At 58.0% G+C, this 18,907-nt stretch overlaps 3 protein-coding genes across 4 annotated transcripts; 1 reads left to right on the top strand and 2 right to left on the bottom strand.

Moving 5' to 3' along the window:
* Positions 1-74: 74 nt before the first annotated feature.
* LOC111138905 (solute carrier family 39 member 1) lies at positions 75-3,919 on the bottom strand. Its single transcript, XM_022490887.1, has 5 exons — positions 3,881-3,919; positions 3,595-3,722; positions 3,156-3,404; positions 2,863-2,993; positions 75-1,640 (listed from the first exon to the last, which is right to left on the bottom strand). The coding sequence occupies exons 3-5, from the start codon at positions 3,340-3,342 to the stop codon at positions 984-986; spliced, it is 975 nt and encodes a 324-aa protein (XP_022346595.1). The 5' UTR covers positions 3,343-3,404; positions 3,595-3,722; positions 3,881-3,919; the 3' UTR covers positions 75-983.
* Positions 3,920-8,822: 4,903 nt separating this feature from the next.
* Positions 8,823-13,229, top strand: LOC111138943 (cAMP responsive element binding protein 3 like 4). Of its 2 annotated transcripts, none has more exons than XM_022490967.1 (10): positions 8,823-9,234; positions 9,332-9,509; positions 9,697-9,919; positions 10,076-10,197; positions 11,562-11,654; positions 11,792-11,898; positions 12,015-12,083; positions 12,202-12,286; positions 12,450-12,546; positions 12,660-13,229. In XM_022490967.1, exons 2-10 carry the CDS (start codon positions 9,345-9,347, stop codon positions 12,851-12,853), a joined length of 1,155 nt encoding a protein of 384 aa, XP_022346675.1. In that variant the 5' UTR covers positions 8,823-9,234; positions 9,332-9,344; the 3' UTR covers positions 12,854-13,229. The 2 variants fall into 2 exon arrangements, with proteins under 2 accessions (XP_022346675.1, XP_022346676.1); XM_022490968.1 differs by having other exon boundaries at positions 8,826-9,234; positions 9,332-9,398.
* A 75-nt stretch (positions 13,230-13,304) lies between these two features.
* LOC111138944 (jumping translocation breakpoint) lies at positions 13,305-16,265 on the bottom strand. The gene is made up of 5 exons (XM_022490969.1): positions 15,858-16,265; positions 15,650-15,687; positions 15,369-15,451; positions 13,974-14,053; positions 13,305-13,567 (listed from the first exon to the last, which is right to left on the bottom strand). The coding sequence occupies exons 1-5, from the start codon at positions 15,938-15,940 to the stop codon at positions 13,411-13,413; spliced, it is 441 nt and encodes a 146-aa protein (XP_022346677.1). The 5' UTR covers positions 15,941-16,265; the 3' UTR covers positions 13,305-13,410.
* Positions 16,266-18,907: the final 2,642 nt, after the last annotated feature.

Consider the following 18,907-nt stretch of genomic DNA (forward strand, 5'->3'; position numbering starts at 1 on the left):
TGGGACTCAGGCCCCCTCAGACGGGCCACGTGCCCACCCCTTGCCCAAGACAAACGAATCAGACACTGTACAAATGTATAGAAACATCTTTTATTTGGGTAACAAGTCCCAAAACCGGTCAGTTAGTAAAATAGATTCTAGAGGACGTGGCTCTATCCACGGCCCTCCCTCCCCAAAAATAGCTGGGGGTGAGCCTTCCCCTCGGGCTCCTCTGGTATAAAAAAGTTTTGGCAGCTCAGTGTTTGTCATCCGGGCGCGCGGCAGCCATGTCGCTTCAGGATTCCTAGGGCGCAAAGCGGAGCGGGCCGGGCCGCAGCCCTGCCAACCCTCCCGCAACCTCAGCTCAGCAAATAGGGCTGCCTGGAAAGGGCAAGCAGACCCTCACTGAGATGTTGGGCCGGGTCCAGGGCCATCGCTGTGCTTTTTGACAAAGTGGGAAGGGATTTATTTGGCACTTTAAAAACAGAGAAGTGAGCAGGACTAGAGAACCCAGAGAAGGTACCAAAACTGGCAGGAAGAAGCCATTTGGCATGAGTCCTCTGGGAGAAGGGAAGCAGGAGATACAGAGAAGGAGCTAGGAGAAGCAGCAGTCCACTCCGCCCCCGGTGACAGAGGCCCAGAACAGGCTAGAACCGGCAGGACTGCTGACTCTGGGCTGGGCCTCCTCCACACCTCCCCATCCCACGGCCGCTGGGTACGGCCCCCCAGGCTTCCCACCACCAGCCCGTGCCTGTACATAGTGTCTGACTCCGACTTTCTAGCACTCGGTGTCTTCCCCAGTATGCATCCCCGATCATGTCCTTAGTGACCTGCCTATCCCTTGGGGCCAGGCTCTTGTCTACCACATCCCTCACATTGGTCAGTCCGTCCCAAAGACTCCATCCCTGTCTCCCAGAGAACTCTCTGACCCTCCATCCTCCCTTCCCCACTCCTACTCTTATACACTGGGGAAGGAAAGGAAGGTCAAGGGCCCCTGGAGCTCCCTAGACCTGGATGAAGAGCAGGCCAGTGAGCAGGGCAAAGCCTGCAAGGAGCAGAATGACCTTGAGGATCCTCTGCTCAGAGGTGGCCAGCTCCTGGGGCAAGATTTCCAGGAAGGTGATGTAGAGAAAGGTGCCGGCTGCCATGCCTTCCAGCACAGACTGGGCCAACTGGTGCAGCGGCCCGGCCGACTCAGCCAGAGCTGCCCCCAGCCCGATGCCCAGAGGGGTCATGCATGAGAAGAGGATCCCACAGCCAGCCACCACCTGTGCCCGCAGGTGGCTCTGCAGCAGCCGCAGGGACAAGCTGACCGCCAGAACACCCTTGTGGAGCAGCAACGCCAGACACAGCTCCACAGCCCGGGCCCGGTCCCGCTGCAGCCCCACCGCCAGGCCCTCGAACACCGAGTGCAGGGCCAGGGAGAAGACCAGTACGCAGGCGCGCAGGGCTGAGGGGGCTGCTGGGGTTCCCCCTGACTGTGGGAGCCCTGGCCCGTCGTGCCAGTGCTGTGGCCCACCGTTTGCCGTTCCCAGCAGAGCCCTGGTCTCCTCTCGAGGTGGTGGCCCTGACTGCTCCCTGTAAGCCAGTGTGATCTGCTCCATCACCAGGACCAGGAAGAAGCCCATTGCCAAGATGAACTCTTGCAGGGGAAACTGGAGCTGTGGGCAGACAGGGCAGATGGGCCGAGAGTGGGGAAGAGCGGTCAAACTCCGAATCTCGAGGAGTCCCAGTGACGCAGACTTAGGGTCCCCCACAGGCGCAGGGCTCCTCTCACTTACACAAACACACCCACAACCACACAGAGGAGGCCCAGCCCAGAGTCAGCAGTCCTGCTGGTTCTAGCCCATTTTGGCCCCCTGTCACCCGGGGCGGAGTGGACACGACTTCTCCTAGCTCCTCCTCGTATCTCCTGCTTCCCTCCTCCCATATGAGTGTCACTTGCAGGACCACACAGACACCAGCTTCTCACCTTTGGCACTATCAAAATTTGGGGTTGGACAATTCATTTTGGAAGGCTGTCCTGTGCTCAGTAGGATCTAACAGCATTCTCATCTGTACCTGTTAGATGCCAAGAGCAAGCACAAAGCCTTCCTTCCCCGAGTTGTGACAACGAAAAACGTCTCCAGACACTACCAGATGTTTGCTGTGAAGGGGACGCAAAAGCAGCCCCCACTGCCGTGGCTGACACAGATTACACAGAGTGGGACACGAAGGCACACAGGAAGGATCACGCGTTGCCCGCCTCACCAAATGCTCACACACAGAGCCACACAGTATCATGGGGCCATCGGACTTACACACAGTCACACAGGGACACGGGCACTCAGTCACAGAGGGTACATCCTTTGTCACTTCCCCAGTCTTAGGAAGAGGAAGAGTGCGGGGGGCCTTCCCAGTACCTCTGCACAACTGTGTCAGTTTTTCCCCTGAGACTTTCCTACGCCTTGTACTCGATCTTCTTCACGCCCTACCTCCTTGGGTTATGGCACCTTTGGTCCCGGACTCCAGGCCTCCCACCCTTCCCAGGCCTGTAGGGCGCTCTACCGCCAACCCCTTCAGCCAAGTGGTGTGAGAACGAAGCTGATTCTTGGAGGCTGGGGCTGAGAAATTCCCGGAGGAGGTCACATGCCTGGCCAGAGGCTCCTCTCCACATCCCGGAGTGCATCACAGTCACAGAGGGACTGGGGGTGGGGGAGCACCACAGAAAGTTATTCCCCATCACTAAAAATCACAATTCATAGGGTCCCATGCTCGGTGCCTTCCGCACGGTCACAAGGTCACGGAGCACCCCAGGAAGAGATCCGAAAAAGCCCCCTCTCCCACAGCGATGTGACTGAAGCCCCCACCCCCACAGGGTCACACGCAGCAGCCAGAGCTCACCGTCACGTGCAAGGCCGCTAGGGCCTCGTCTATGGCCGCCAGGTAGTCAGGCAAGAGATCCAGGAGACAGGTGGCCAGGAAGACACCCCCCGCGAAGCAGCTGACTAGGCTCAAGGCTTTCTGCCGGGAGGCTGGACAGGGGAGCACAGACGGGAGTGAGCCTGGACCCCCTCGAGCCTCTCTGCCCCAAGCAAGGCTCCCTCTGGCCTTCCTGTGCCCGGGGGACCCTCTTCAGCTCCCAGCGACCTCCCTAGGCCCAGCGCGGGGCGGCAGCGGGGACCCGAGAGGCTCACCGGAGGCTTCGGGGTTAGCCCCGGGCCGGCGCAGCGCGCAGACAGGCACCAGACTGCACAGCGCGGTGAGCAACAGCAGCAGCACCAGGGCCCCGACTTTCACCTCCAGCCCCACAGGCCCTGCGGGTTCCGAGCCCACCGCCTCCGGGCGCCACACCACCAGCTCCGGCTCTCCCCAAGGCCCCATGGTGGCTGCAGCGGCAGGCACGGCTGTCGGACGGGAGACACAGCGAGCGGGGCGGCGGTCACCTGCGGATGGGGCCGAGCAGAGGGGAGGGCTTGTCCGCGGAGGGGGGCTTCCTCCCCCCGCCGCCTTCCGACCTTCCGGCCCCGTGTGGCTCGTGCACGCCGGGCCCCGCAGCCTGCGTGCCCGCAGACGGCTCAACTGGGGACCCTGCGCGGGGGTTCCGGCGTCGGGGCGCCGCGGGTGTCTCCTTACCTTTCCCCTGGAGCGCGGCCCTCCGGGAGAGGAGAAGCCGGGGCCCCCGCAGGAAGGAGCGGACGGAGCCGAGGGGGTCGGGCTGCGCGAGCTGTCGCGGGGAGCGTCGGGGGAGCGTCGCGGGCCACCTGGGCAGGGCGAGTTTGGGGCTGGATCACTCCCCGCTCCCGCTTCCCCAGCGCCGCGCCGGAAGGCACAGCGGCGGGCAGACGGCCACCGCCAGGGGCCCCAGGTGGCGGGGTCGCGGCCAGGCCGCCCAGCCCGCACGGCCGGGGCGCACACTCACCTCGACAGGGTCCCCCCTCCGCAGCGGCTGCTGGGTTCCGCCGCGACCCGGGACCCCGCCCCGCCGCGTCCCGCCTCCCCGCCGGCGGCAGCCAATGACGGCGCGCGGAGGGCGGGACCCGACGCGGAGTGACGTGCCCTGGAGGCAATCGGAGGCCGGCGGGCGGACTGGCGGGGGCGGGGCGGGGCGGGAGTGCGAGGGGGCGGGCCCAGGAGCTGCGGGCCCGGGGCGCCGCGGGGCGGTCCAACTGGCCCCGCTGGCCGGAAGCGCGAGCCGCCGCGGGCGAGGCGGGGGTCGGGACCCCGCGCGAGGAGCCGAGTCTTCCGCTCTGGGACGCCGGGCTCGGGTCCCGGTGTCCGGCTGCGCCTTCTTAGTCATCTCCGCGGAGACGCGAAGACCCGCTCTGCGCCCTCGGCGCCGGGGGGAAACAGCCCCGTCTTAGGACGGACTCCTCGCTCGACTTCCCTCTCCGGCGCTCACCGCGGAGGAGGAGGACGCGGCGGAACTGGGAAAGGGAAACAGCAAAGAGCGGCCGCTCCTTGACAGTAATCCCTCTGGACCGCCAGGGCCCGAGGGCACTTCTGTGCGGCTTCTGTCTTCCCCGAGAGTGTGCCGGAACCGGTGGGACACGGCCCGGGGGCGGGGGGCACGGCCTGCCCGGGGAAGAGCCGCCGCTCTCCGCAGGCTCCAGCCTCCGTCCTTACCGCGCCTCAGGGCATCTAGCCGGGTTCTCTCCAGACTCCCCTTGAGCTCTGCAACTCCTCCCCCCGCAGCCCTGCTCGCCTCCCTTGTTTTCTGTTCCTGGATGGCACCAAGTACTCGCAACTCAGCACCCTCCTGTTTCCTTAGCCCGGATCCTTTTGGCCCACATTCCCTGTGCTGTCGGAATCTTCTAACCTCACTGGAGGGTAGGATTTAAAAAAGGAAATGAGGGAGCCTGGGTGGCTCAGTGGGTTAAAGCCTCTGCCCTCGGCTCAGGTCATGGTCCCAGGGTCCTCGGATCGAGGCCCCCATCGGGCTCTCTGCTCAGCGGGGAGCCTGCTTCCTCCTCTCTCTCTGCCTGCCTCTCTGCCTACTTGTGATCTCTCTCTCTGTCAAATAAATAAATAAAATCTTTAAAAAAATAAATAATAAATAAAAAAGGAAATGAAGAAGGGGGTTCAGCCTAGTCTTTGCAAAGGTGCAAAGACCACCGTCTCAAGAAGAGGCAGGAGTAATGTCTCTTAAGGCTCTGGAAATGGAGGCCAGCAACTTCCTCAAGAGGGAATGTGAGGGGGCGCCTGGGTGGCTCAATGGGTTAAGCCTCTGCCTTCAGCTCGGGTCGTGATCCCGGGGTCCTGGGATTGAGCCCCGCATCGGGCTCTCTGCTCCGCGGGGAGCCTGCTTCCTCCTCTCTCTGCCTGCCTCCCTGCCTGCTTGTGATCTCTCTATCAAATAAATAAATAAAATCTTTAAAAAAAAATTACCGTTAAGAGGAAACTCTGGGGCATCCGGGTGGCTCAGTCTGTTAAGCATCTGCTTTCAGCTCAGGTCATGATCCCAGGGTCCTGGCATCAAGAGCCCCATATTGGGCTCCCTGTTCAGCAGGGAGCCTGTTTCTCCCTCTCTCTTTGCCCCTCCTCCAGGTTTATGCACACTCTCTCAAATAAATAAAAATTTTAAAAAGTTTGGGTTACATGGGTGCCTCAGCCGTTAAGCCTCTGCCTCAGCTCAGGTCATGATCCCAGGGTTCTGGGATAGAGCCCCACATGGGCTGCCTGCCCAGCGGTAAGCCTGCTTCTCCCTCTCTCTCTCTGCCTGCCTCTCTACCTACTGGTGATCTCTGTCAAATAAATAAATAAAATCTTTTTTAAAAAGATTATTATTATTTCTTAAAAGACTTATTTATTTATTTTAGAGAGAGACGGAGACAGCATGAATGGGAGGGGCAGAAGGAAAGGGAGAGAGAGAATCTCAGGGAAACTCCACACTCAACACAGAACCTGAAACGGGCTTGAGCCCAAGACCTGGAGATGATGGCCCGGGCCAAAACTGAGAGCTGAATGCTTAACTGACTCCTTAATATTAGAGTGTATTAGAGAATATTAGAGTGTGCTCCTTAATATTACTGATAATTAGTAACATTAACAAGAAATCATGGACTGGGAGACAGGACACCTGCAGATGTGTCCCAACTCTACCTTAATTTTTTTGTAAGATTTTATTTATTTATTTGAGAGAGAGAGCAGAGAGAGGGGCAGAGTGAGAGAAAATCCTGAAGCAGTCTCCCACTGAGGGCAGAGCCCAATGCAGGACTTGATCCCAGGTACCTGAGATCATGACTTGAGACGAAATCAAGAGTCAGATGATTAACCGACTGAACCACCCAGGGACCCCAGGCTTTTTTTTAATAATTTTTTTAGGGACGCCTGGGTGGCTCAGTGGGTTAAGCCTCTGCCTGCGGCTCAGGCACTGATCTCAGGGTCCTGGGAACGAGCCCCGCATCGGGCTCTCTGGTCCGTGGGAAGCCTGCTCCCCTCCCCACCTGCCTCTCTGCCTACTTGTGATCTCTGTCAAATAAATGAATAAAATCTTTAAAAATAAATAAATTTTTAAAAATATTTTTTAAAGATTTTATTTATTTATTTGACAGACAGAGATCACAAGTAGGCAGAGAAGCAGGCAGAGAGAAAGGGAGAAGCAGGGAGAGAGCACAAGCAGGCAGAGTGGCAGGCAGAGGCAGAGAGAGAAACAGGCTCCCTGCAGGACAAGGAGCCCGATGTGGGACTCGATCCCAGCACCCTGGGATCATGACCTGAGCCGAAGGCAGCGGCTTAACCGACTGAGCCACCCAGGCATCCCCCCCAAAATAATTTTTTTAATCAAGATTCTTATTTATTCGACAGAGATCACAAGCAGGCAGAGAGGCAGGCAGGGGCGGGGGGAAGCAGGCTCCCCACTGTGCAGAGAGCCTGATGTGGGCCTCGATCTCAGGACCCTGAGACCATGACCTGAGCCAAAGGCAGAGGCTTAACCCACTGAGCCACCCAGGCACCCCCCCACTTTGTTTTTTTAATATGAATTTTTTAATGTGTGTATTTACAACATTTTTTTCTTAAAGTAAGGTCTACCCCAAACATGGGGCTTGAACTCACAACCCTGAGATCAAAAGTTACATGTTCCACTGACTGAGCCAGCCGGGCATCCCTCTACCTTAATTTGATGTGTGATCTTAAGCAAGTCATTTTCTCTCTCAGGAATTTGATGAAGCAGGTGAAAGAGGGAAGTCGGATTAGAAAATGATGCCAGTGAGTCCTTCCAGTTTTTTTTTTTTTTAATTTTTATTTATTTCAGAGAGAAAGAAGATGAGAGAGAGCATGAGAGGGAGAGAGGGTCAGAGGAAGAAGCAAACCAGGGAGCCTGATGCGGGACTCGATCCCAGAACTCCAGGATTATGACCTGAGGCGAAGGCATGGCTTAACCAACTGAGCCGCCCAGGCGCCCCAATTCCTTCCAGTTCTAATTAACAGAAGCTGATTACATTTTCCTCATAATCATCCCTGCACATGCAACCTGCAAGAAGCCCTTTGAAACCTTTCTTGCTCTAGGAGAGGTCTAAGCCAGGACAGCTCCGCTTTCCTTACAGCTCTGCGTCAATCTAGGACGCCCGCCTTGTCTGCGCACTACTTGAGCTGGAAGATGCAGGAAGACGAGCAGGAAACTAGCTTGGCACAGAGCAAAAAGCTCAGGCACCCAAACCTTGGTTCTACTTACAGCGGAACCTTGACAAAGTTACTTCTCTCTCAAGCTACAACCTGCTATGAGAAATTATAGGAGTCATGTCAAATGCCTGAACATCCAATAGTTACTCAATAAACACTAAATCCTGCTCCTGTCTACGCTCAGCACAGGCACGTTTCAGGAGGGGACCGCCGGCCTGAGCTCTGGATCCACACCCCAAACCTTCCTGCTTTACTCACCGAGGGCGGCTCCATTACTGTATGTGAAATGAACTCCTCGCCCATCAGCTACTAGGCCAAGGCAAGCCATCCTGAGTTGTGGTGGTGCGACATTCTAAAGATTTGTTTGTTTATTCGTCCGAGAGCGAGCGAGCGCACAAGCAGGCGGAGCTGCAGGCAGAGGCGGAGCGAGAAGCAGGCTCCCCGCTGAGCAAGGAGCCCGATGCGGGGCTGGACCCCAGCACCCTGCGCTCCTGACCTGAGCCGAAGGCAGCGGCTTAACCGAGCACCCTCCCCCCGCCCCCGGCGTCCCGAGCGTCCCGACACTCTGATCGTGTCGGTGAGACACTCCCTGCTCAGTGCCCTGCAGAGACGAGAGGGAAGGACGTTTAGGAGAACGTCGCGTGACCTACATAAACGCAGGACACAGACACGTCGGAAATGACACCCGAAAAGCCCCACGCCAACCCGCAGTGCCTTTTCAGCCTTCCGGTTTCCAGCCCCTCGTGGGCCCCCCAGGCCAGTGGGCGAGTCCCGCGAGAGCGGACAGAGCAGCCCCCGCGCAGAAGCGGGCGGGCGCGACTCTCCGCGCTCAGAGCTCCAGCTGGGCCAACCGGTTAGTCACCCTCACCCGGGTCCTAGCCAGGGCCTGGCGGTCACGGGGGAAGCGGCTGCCCAGGCGGCTGCGCCCCTCCCCCCCGAGGCCTCGGAACACCCCGGCGCCCCCGCACCTGCAGGGCCGCGGGGCGGGAATTGGAGTCCTCCCGGACCGGCCACCGCGGCACCCCGCCCCCCTTGGCAGCCTCCGACCAGTCAGCGCGCAGCCTGCCTCGAGGCGGCGCTCCCATTGGCTCCATGTCCTGCCCCTCATCCTCTTGCGTCCAATCAGACCCCAGAGCGGACAGAGCGCCTCGAGGCTGCCTCGGCCAGTGCCCGGCGGTCGGCCGCCGCTTCCCGGTTTTGTTTTCCGGCCTGTGGTGCGCTCGTCTGACCAAGTGACGGCGGGAGAACGGGCACTTCGTGTCCTCCGGTCCCAGCCATCGCCGTCCTTCCCTGAAGAGCCCCCAGACTCTCGGGAAGATTTGCTGTCGCTAGGAGAAACTGAGGCCGGGAGGGCTGCCCGTGCCTTCCCGCAATCCGGTCCGCGGACGCCTGGGCTCCCAGCCCCCGCCGTGGCTCCCGGCCAGGGACAGCCCGCTTCGCGCGGCCGGAGTCAGGCCGGGGGCGGGGCTTGGCTGGGCCGGTCCAGGATGCGAGATCCTGGAGGGAGGAGGAGCGGCGGTGTTCCGGGCCGCCCGCGGGCTGGGCCGGCTCGGCGGGGCCGGGCTCTTCGGGACCGGCTAGGCGGCGGTGGGCCCGTTCGTCTGAAGCAGAGAGAAGGCCGGAGGCGAGGTCCCCCCCGGGGGGGAGGGGCAGGTGAGGCAAGGGGGTGACGGGAGAAGACCCCCGGGGGCCAGGTGAGGAAGGGGGCACCCAGCAGCTGCGTGGGGAGGGTGCGCTCACCCTCCTGCAGCTCTCCCCGCAGGATGGAGTTCCGAACCCCCGACCTGCTGGACGTGTGGCTGGAGCCCCCAGAAGAGGTCTCAGCAGGAGCCTTCCTGGAGCTGGGACTCCCCTGCCCCGCCCCGGAGCTCCCAGGGCCTCAGCTCCGAGAGCCTGGAGGCTGGGAGCCCAGCGGGGGACGGGGCTGTGTGAGTGTGAGGCACGCAGGTGGGGGTGGGCCGAGACACAGCTGCGAGGGGAGTCATCTGGAGACCGAGCCCCTAAGATGTCCCAGGACACGGGGGACTGAAATTGAAGCGGGGCGTACCTTGGTCTGATGGCGCGCCGCTCTCCAGAACTCTCCCCTGCACACCTGCGTGCTCTCTCACACTGCAGGGCCTTCAGGCGAGTGAGCCCGAAGACTTCCTGCCGCTGTTCATTGATCCCAATGAAGTGGACCGCTCAGAGGCCTCTCGTGGCATTGACAGGGCCATCTCCAAGGACCCTGGCCTCGCACACAGTTCCCCGGCTCTCTGTGAGGTTGTCTATGAGGCAGGGGGCCTGGAGAGGCGGCAAACGGAAGCTGGGCCGGCTGTAGGGCTCATCTCTCTCCAGCTAGGTCAGTGTTCTTTGTGGGAAGGGGAGAGTGGCCTTTCAGGTCCAGCCCTATTCCCGGGGCTAAGGGGCTTCCCCAACCTGTGCCTCTCCCCAGGCCCCGCTGCCATTAGGGTCTACCCTTCCTCTCCTTTCTCCTAGCCACCTGTGTCTCCCTCAGGTCCACGGAGCCCACCATGTACGGCGCCTGCTGCCTGCTCTGTCGGGGAGCTGCCCCTCGCTGCTCATGCTCACACGCTACCCAGAGTGGGCGCTGTAAACCCAGTGCCTCCCGCGACCCTGGTGAGTCTTGGCCAGCAAAGAGACGCACCCACACAGATGGGGTGAGGGACTGAGGAAGGGAAACACTCATGCTCACCCTGCCCCAGTTTTTGTGGGCCCTGAAGATCAGAGAGGCATGAGCAACTCTGAGAGCACGAAAGGACAAGGGAGACAGAAGCCTTTGGAAGTAAGGTGGTGACGACTCAAATAAGGAGAAGGTGGGGTGAGGGAATCTGGGCAGAGGGCCTGGGAGAAAGCCCAGATCTTGTGTGCAGTTTACTCAGCCATAGGTCAGGACACGGAGTGGGATGGGCTGGCTGCCTGGGGATTCAGCCTGCTAGGAGGCACCGGGTGGAGAATTTTCCGCCAAAACAGCTGTGCAGCTGCACCCACCACCCTGGGGGGTAACACACAGGTGCCTTCGGAAGACTGGCTGCTCCGCTTTCTGCAGTAGGGGGAGAAAGGGGTCTTTCTCAGGTCACTGTTGACCAACAGTCACTGGAAAGAAGTTCTAGTCTTCCTGCCAGTCTCTGGCTGAAGCTGGCCCCAGGGTCCAAGCCAAGCAGCTCAGAATTGAGGGACCTTAAAAAGTCTGATGCTTCTAGGCTTGCTTTCCCATCAAAACACTAGGGAGTTTGTGGCTTCAGGGGAGCAAGGGATCATCAGGAAGAGGCAAGACGACAAGAAATGGCTTGGCTAAATGCCAAAGGCCATCAGGAGCCAACAGCAGAGACAAATTCCTCTGAAGTCAGAGTGAAGCACAAGTATTTCAAAAAGGAGCATCGGAAAGGCAGGCTCCTCCGTTGACAGGCTCAGGTTCCCCAGATGTCATCTACCTGCCCCACATACTGTGTTACGAGAAGCTAAGTCTGGCGACCCTTGGGAGTTCTTTGTGAGGAGACCGAGCTTTAGTCTTGAAAGTGGGGCTCAGACCCTGAGGGCAAATGGGTCACTGCTCCAGGGAGCTTCCTGACGTTGTCCCTGCTGAGACAACACACTGCCCAGTGAAAGTTAACGGGCAAAAGGGAATCATTTGCTTGCTGTGAGATCAAGCAAACCCTGCCTTAGTGAGTTCCTGTCTTCAAACACCCTTCGGAATCGGGGAGGCACGCACCAGAACAAGCCCTCCCTAGTTTGCTCAGAGTGCCAAGGTCCTAAGTCTGGGGGCAAAGCATGTAACATAAGCCCTCCTGTCCCTTCACAGCCCCAGGAGGCCCCTCTGGCTTGGTCCAGGGCCTGTCTGAAGTTCCCTCCCTCACCTCATTTCATGGTTACTTATTCCTTAGTACAAATGAGAAACTCTCCAGGTGTGTAGGGGGCGTGGTCCTGGGTAATGGGAAAGGGAAGACCCTCTCCCCTCATCGATTTTCTCTGTTCTCCACCAGCTGCCCTGTCACACGTTGTTCCTGACAGAGGAGGAGAAGCGTCTGCTGGGACAGGAAGGGGTTTCCCTGCCGTCTCACCTGCCCCTCACTAAGGTAACATGCTCCCCCAGAGAGTATCCCAAACCCAACCCAGTGGCCCCAACATGGCCTCTGAAGAGCCAGGATTACAAGAGCACGTGGGGAGCTGAGGCAGGTGAAAGGCCCAGCACTGACACACCCGGGGCCCCCAGGCAGAGGAGAGGGCCCTCAAGAAGGTCAGGAGGAAGATCCGTAACAAGCAGTCGGCGCAGGACAGTCGGCGACGGAAGAAAGAGTACATCGACGGGCTGGAGAGCAGGTATGTCTGGACTTAGTGTCTGCCCCCTGTGGGCCACGTTGGGGGACTCCTCCCTTACCAAGGCAGGCCGGGTCTGGGGCCACGTGACTGCACTGTGCTACCTTCCCGCGCTCTAGAGCAGCTGCCTGTTCTGCACAGAACCAGGAACTACAGAAGAAAGTCCGGGAGCTGGAGAGGCACAATATGTACGTGACAGAGGACAGTGCGCCCCGGGGGGAGGGCGTGTGGCACACAGGGCTCATTCCTGGCCCGGCTCCCAGGAGAGCGGACTCTCCATTCCTCCTCCTCTCTCTGGTGCGCCAGCGCTCTGGAAGCTCAGCTCCACCGGCTGCGGATGCTCACTGCCCAGACCTCCAGCAAAGCTGCCCAGACCGGCGCTTGTGTTCTGGTACTGCCTACTTCCCATCTGCCCCCACCTCTACCCTGACACCCCCACTCCCAACCGTACCCACCTTCCCATCCCCAATGACTGCAACTGCCCTCTGTTCATGCTGCCCTTGGGCCCCTCCTTTAGTGTCCCCACAACCCAAGTGTCCCTTTGCTTTCTCCAGATCCTCCTTTTTTCTCTGGCCCTCATCATCCTGCCCAGTGTCAGCCCCTTGCAGGGTCTCCGGGAAGCTGGCACCAATGATCACCAGCCACAGGGAGGTGAGGCGGGGCAGGGTGGGACTCTGCTTTCTGGGGGTAGTCAGAAGGTGGGAGGTCGGTCCCGTCCTCTCTAGGACCCCCCATCCAAGGGAACACTCTATTACTGCCCACAGTGATTTCCAGAAATATCCTGACTCACAAGGACATGACAGAAAACTTGGAGTCCACAGCGGTAGAGCCCGGATTGGAGGGGCCACCTAGGGCCACGGGTGTCAATGGCTCAACAAGGAACCTGCTGGAGAAGAGGGGAGGGAAGACAGGCCCCAGTGGGCATGTCAGAACTGTCCTGCATGCAGATGAGATGTGAGCTGGAACATTTCCCAGGCCACTTCCAACCACAGTAAGGAATCCAGGATCCCCGATGGCTCTTTCCCCTGGGATTCCTATTCGGAGTTCTTTGGCCTCGGGGTCTGAATCATTTCAGGACACTCTAAGTATCTGTACCCTGAGGCCCAGGCTATGTGATGAGGCATTTCAGATACTCTTGTTATACATCTGCAATTTTATTTTTGGGGGGGGGGTTAGGGTTGGGGGGAAACAGAGGTTTTGGCTGAGAAATAAACTTTTTTGCTGAAATTCTGTCCTGAAAATTTTAAATAAGTACCAGGAAAAGGGGAAGACAGGCAGTTGGTACACTGGGGCCTAAAGCTGCTGTCCCATTTCTGCCACCAGGACTTCCTGTCCCAAACCAAATTATAATAGAGAAGAAAACTATTCTGTATGTTGCTCGTTAATGATCTAGACAAGAGACAGAGAAGTAGGTGCCACCACAAGTTCCCAAGAACAAAGGGCCCAAGTCCGTTCATTCTACTGTCTGTGTCTGAGGTACAATCCCTAAGGCTCCTATCAAAAAGTGGAAGGTAGCTATATGGACTCGATTTGCTTCCGGACCTTTTCCAGAGCTTTTCTGTCCAGCTGTCGCTGACGAATGATGACAAGGCAAGCAAAGACCAAGGCCACACCCACGATGGCCCCTTCAAATTTCCAGAATAAATGTTGTTCCATCAGAGCTGAGCGGCAGCTAAGAGCAGGAAGAAACAGTTATTTCCAGGGAAGGCTGAACCACCTCTCCCTCCAATCTCCCTTCTAGTGAAGCCTAATCAAGATACATCTGAGAGAAAAGAAGAAGCCACAGTCATCCTTCTAACGTGTTTACCCTATACAAATCCCACTTGAATCTGACGTTCAACTTACTTTCTAGTGAGGTAAACAGAGCTGGTATTAACCAATTCTACTGATGAGAAAATGAGACCAATGATGAAGTGCTGAGGATGAGAGCTGGAATGTGGATTCAAATACTTTGGTTCCCCCGACCCCCATATGCCACACGACCTCCAGACAGAAAGATGTGGGGCTATTAGTCTGCCTAACACCACAAGAACAAAAGATGTGATCTAGAAGGTTCCAAAATGAGAAACAACACTTGCCTTTTGAATTCATTCCTCTTAGATGAGCTGCATGTGATTTTCTCCACATACCCTGTGGAACCACACTCAGGGGTGGTTTTCTGTCAGAAGAAAAGGACCAAAGCACATGTCAGGAAAGGGCAGCAGAAGCAGAAAAACTGCCATTCAGAAGTGCCAGGTGTCCACCCGCTATGGCTCAGAGCTGATGGGCAACAGAGAACCAACAAAGAAATTGTTTGTAAGGATTGTCTTTATTTGACAGAGACAGCAAGAGAGGGAACACAAGCAGGGAGAGGGAGAAGCAGGCCCCCACTGAGCAGGGAGCCCGATGTGGGGCTCAAACCCAGGACCCAGGGATCATGACCTGAGCTGAGGGCAGACACTTATCGACTGAGCCAGCCAGGTGCCCCAAGAGAGAGTTCTAATGGGGATGGTGGAGGTACTGGTTGAGTGATCATTAACATATTAGAACACTTCAGAGGCAACAGTCTAAGAGGGACAGATTCCAGAGCCTATGGGATTAAAAATGATCATGACCGGGGTGCCTAGCTGGCTCAGTCAGCATTTAAGTCTTGATCTCAGAGTTAGGAGCTCCAGCCTCACTTTGCCCTAGCGCTTACTTTAAGATATTTAGGGGCTCCCGGAGGGCTCAAATGGTTAAGCCTCTGCCTTCAGCTCAGGTCATGATCCCAGGGTCCTGGGAGGGAGCCCCTCATCCAGCCTCTCCCTCTCCCTCTCCCTGTGCCCCACCCCCAGGCTTATGCACCAGCTGTCTTACAAATAAAGTCTATTAGGGAAAAAAAAAAAAAAAAACCAAAACACACACACAAAAAAACCCAAAACCGGTTTGTAATAATTATAGGTTAAAAAAAATCTTCAGGGGTGCCTGGGTGGCTCAGTGGGTTAAAGCCTCTGCCTTCAGCTCAGGTCATGATCTCAGGGTCCTGGGATCGAGCCCCACATCGGGCTCTCTGCTCAGTGGGGACCCTGCTTCCTCCTCTCTCTCTGCCTGCCTCTCTGCCTGCTTGTGATCTCTGTCTGTCAAATAAATAAAATCTTAAAAAAAAATCTTCAAAGAGTTAGAGTAAGGGCACATGAACCTGGCAAGTGGCAGAGAGGAGAATGTCAAGCAAGAGCCCAGATCCCCACAAGAAGGGGCACGACCCTGAGATCACCACCCAGGTGAAAGTCAAGGAGGCTCAACTGACTGAGCCACCCAGGTGCCCCTAAAAGTACGGTTTTCTTTAAATGAATATGATTATTAGCCAAATATTACCATTAACTTAGGATATGGCACATTTTCGGAGGGAAACCAGTTCAGGGGGACACACACCGAAACTGCAAGGAAAAACACCGAAAGGCGATGCTGGGGCACACGCAGGCCGGGACGGCAGCGGGGAGGGAGCACATACTCACGGCCTGGAAACGGGAGCACGGCGCGCACTCCTCTGCCACCGCGAACTCTTCCACCAGCCAGCACGGCAGGTTCGAGGCGCCCACTGCAACGGCAGAGAAAGGCCAGCCCCAGACCTCGTTCGGAAAATGGGTCTCGCGAAGGTGCGGCCCACCCGACCTCCCAGCACCGCTGACCGCCCGCGTCCCCACCCGACCTCCCAGCACCGCTGACCGCCCGCGTCCCCACCTGCGCTCCGGCTCGGTGGGAGGACTGGGGGCCGGGCCGGCGCACCATCACCCACCTGACAGCTTCTCCGCGGGCGCGGGGGCCTCGGCCTGGCTGCAGCCGGAGCGAGGAGGGTGGGGGACGGGGAGGCACAAATCAGAAGCCAGAAAACAGGGAAGTCCCCACCTCCGCGGCGTCGGATCCCGCGCGCCCTCCCCCCACCCCCCCTGCCCCACGAGGGGCGGGGACGACGCGATCCTCCCGGCCCCTCCGCCGCTCCTCACCAGAGCTTTAGGGCGAAAGCGCAGAGCAGCCAACAGAGGTGGCAGCCCTGGGGGAGGCGCCGCCTCCCTCCGCCCGCAGGCATGGAGCGCTCAGGGTCGCGCCTGTCGGGGCGGAGGGCCTTGCGAGACCGGCCTCGGGCCTCGGCCGGGGCGCTTCCGCCGCAGGCTCCGGCGGTCCAGTCAGGGCTGCGAGAAGCCGACACTGCCTCTCAGGGCAGAGGCATCACTGGGGCGTCCCCACGGCCACGGCAGGAAAAGCCATCACGCCTTCGTTGGACTGGGCTTGAGCTCGCTTCCTGGGACCTGCCCGGCCCTCGGGAGAGGCCGCGGGGCGGACGGCCTAGCTCCTCGTCGCCTCCGGGGCCGTCCCGGCCGCCGCCATCTTGCTCCGCGGAGGATGCCGGGCCCGCGTTGGGGGGAGGGGCGGGGCGGGAGAAAAGGCCGCAGCGCGGGGAATGCCGGGACCTGGGAGGGTTCCCGCGGCTGAGTCGTTCCGCGCAGGCGCGCGAGTCTCGGCCCTCCGCAGGCGGCGAGTTAGGCAGGGGCCGCTTGGCCGGTGTTCGCGGCGGCCGTGTCCTTCTGCGTGGCCGCCCACTGGCCCCCTGTGGGCGAGGTGAGCAGCGACACGGAACCGTCCGCCGCCACCTCCGAAAGCGCGGGGATGTCCCGCAGAGCCGCCATCCGGCCCCGTTCCTTCCCGGATGGTCCTGGGAGCGAGGCGCCCCCGCACTTCCCCAGCCCGGGGCGTGGTGTCTCCGCTCCCCCGGCCGAGCCGCCGGCGCCGCTGCTCCCGGACTGTCCCCGGGCCTGGTACCCTGGCGAGCTCCGCGCTCCGGCTCCCCGGTGGGAGCGCCATTCGCCCCGGGACGGGAGCGCGGGACCGGGAGTCCCGGGGAGAACCGAGGCGGGCTTGCAGGGCGCCGGCCGCCTCTCGGTAGCCTCGGAAACGGGGACGTTCGTGCGCAGTTTCCAGGGTTAGGACGACATGCAACCAATATTTTCTTTTTCCTCTGATTGCACTGGGTCCCATCACTGTCCTACTTCTTGACGTCAACGTTTCGGTCACCTTGGTCTTCGGTGATCCCGTTTTGTCCCTATGTTGTAAGCTCAGAGTAGAAGTGACTTGCAAGGCCACCCAGAGACTGAGCGGGAGGGCCCAGAAGAGCGATCCCAAGGCCAAAGATTAACCCCCCGCTTTCCTCCCCATGGAGATAACCCTCCGGGAGACTTGGCCTGCTCTCTGGGTTCGTGCTTTACTGCCTGGCAATCGAACTCTGCCCGTAATTTCCTCCTAATTTTACATACACGTGGGTTCACAGCCTCCCAGACAATAAGACCGAGTGAGTTCAGGGGGTACTTAAATTCATACAATTAGGGTCACTAGTAGTAATCTGTCCCCCACTTCTCAAGACGAAACGGCTTGCCTGTTTGGTTAACCCTACCCCACATTCTCCTATCCCCATAAGTCTTTCTGGCCTCCCCCCACCCCACAGCCCTAAGGGCTAGAGCACTGCATTTAAGTTGAAGCTTATATGCAATGCTGCATCCCATAAAGGCTGCTGGGTCCTCAGGAGCAGGAACGATCAGACTGTGGAAAGACCATCAGATGGGAGTTGAGACCAAACTTCACTTTTCTTGTGACTGTTTGCTCATTCCTTTAAGTTACTGTTTGTACATGTCTATAGTTGTATGTAACGGGAAGTAGGTGTATTTTCCAGTAGCTTTTAGTGGTTAGGAAAGTTTGGATGAAATCCTTCTAGCAACCTGTTACTCCTTATCAAAACTGACCACGGCTGGTAACAAGCTGTGGGAGCCCTAAACTCTCACTTCCAACAGCTGTACCAAGCAACTGAATAGGTTTCTGCACGGATACTGGATTCTTTTTTTTTTATTTTATTTATTTATTTGACAGATCACAAGCAGGCAGAGAGGCAGGCAGGGGTGGGGGGAAGCAGGCTCCCCACTGTGCAGAGAGCCCGATGTGGGCCTCGATCAGAGGACCCTGAGACCATGACCTGAGCCAAAGGCAGAGGCTTAACCCACTGAGCCACCCAGGCGCCTCTGATACTGGATTTTCAAACATCTGCTCTGAGGTGTGATGAAGATGTCAGTGTTCTTCCTGGGATTCACAAAATGCAAGTCTTTCCTCATAACCCTGAGCAAAGCACACCAGCTGGGCTGCTGGCTACAGAGCCCAGGGCTGATCTTCACCCCGCAGAAATTTGGTACTTAACACACGTATGCAATCATTCCGAAGTTCTCCTCCCAGCATGGTCAGGCTTTTCCCTGGTGTTGTCCTTTACCAACAAACAGTGGCACAGATGCTGCTGACCCAAGGTTGTGCCATCCATTTCCATGCCACCAGCACGGGGATTTCTGAAGTGCCTTGAACTTCCTATCTGTAAAATTAAACTTGTGGAAGCCAAATGTGCCATTTTCATTAACCCTGATAAAAGGTTGTCTGTGAGATAATTTGGCTGTTTAGAAACTCTTGTGCAAGGGGTGCCTGGGTGGCTCAGTGGGTTAAGCCTTTGCCTTCGGCTCAGGTCATGATCCCAGAGTCCTGGGATCGAGCCCCAAATCGGGCTCTCTGCTCAGCCGGGAGCCTGCTTCCTCCTCTCTCTCTCTCTCTGCCTGCCTCTCTGCCTACTTGTGATCTCTGCCTGTCAAATAAATAAATAATCTTTATAAAAAAAAAAAAAAAAAAGAAACTCCTGTGCAAGTGTCCAAGGCGGCTGTGTATGTTTATGGGGACTATGCGTCATCAAGCCTGAGTTTGTGGGTGGTGGTTCCTTTTTTTTTTTTTAAGATTTTATTTATTTATTTGACAGAGATCACAGGTAGGCAGAGAGGCAGGCAGAGAGAGAGGAAGGGAAGCAGGCTCCCTGCTGAGCAGAGAGCCCCATGTAGGGCTTGATCCCAGGACACTGGGATCATGACCTGAGCCGAAGGCAGAGGCTTTAACCCACTGAGCCACCCAGGCGACCCTGGGTGGTGGTTTTTTAGCATGCCAGTAGTTTTGCCTCTTTGTTATTCAGTACTTAGGAACT

This window comes from Enhydra lutris, unplaced genomic scaffold, assembly GCF_002288905.1.
Source record: "Enhydra lutris kenyoni isolate GAN:26980312 unplaced genomic scaffold, ASM228890v2 scaffoldscaffold94, whole genome shotgun sequence".
Classification (NCBI taxonomy): domain Eukaryota; kingdom Metazoa; phylum Chordata; class Mammalia; order Carnivora; family Mustelidae; genus Enhydra; species Enhydra lutris.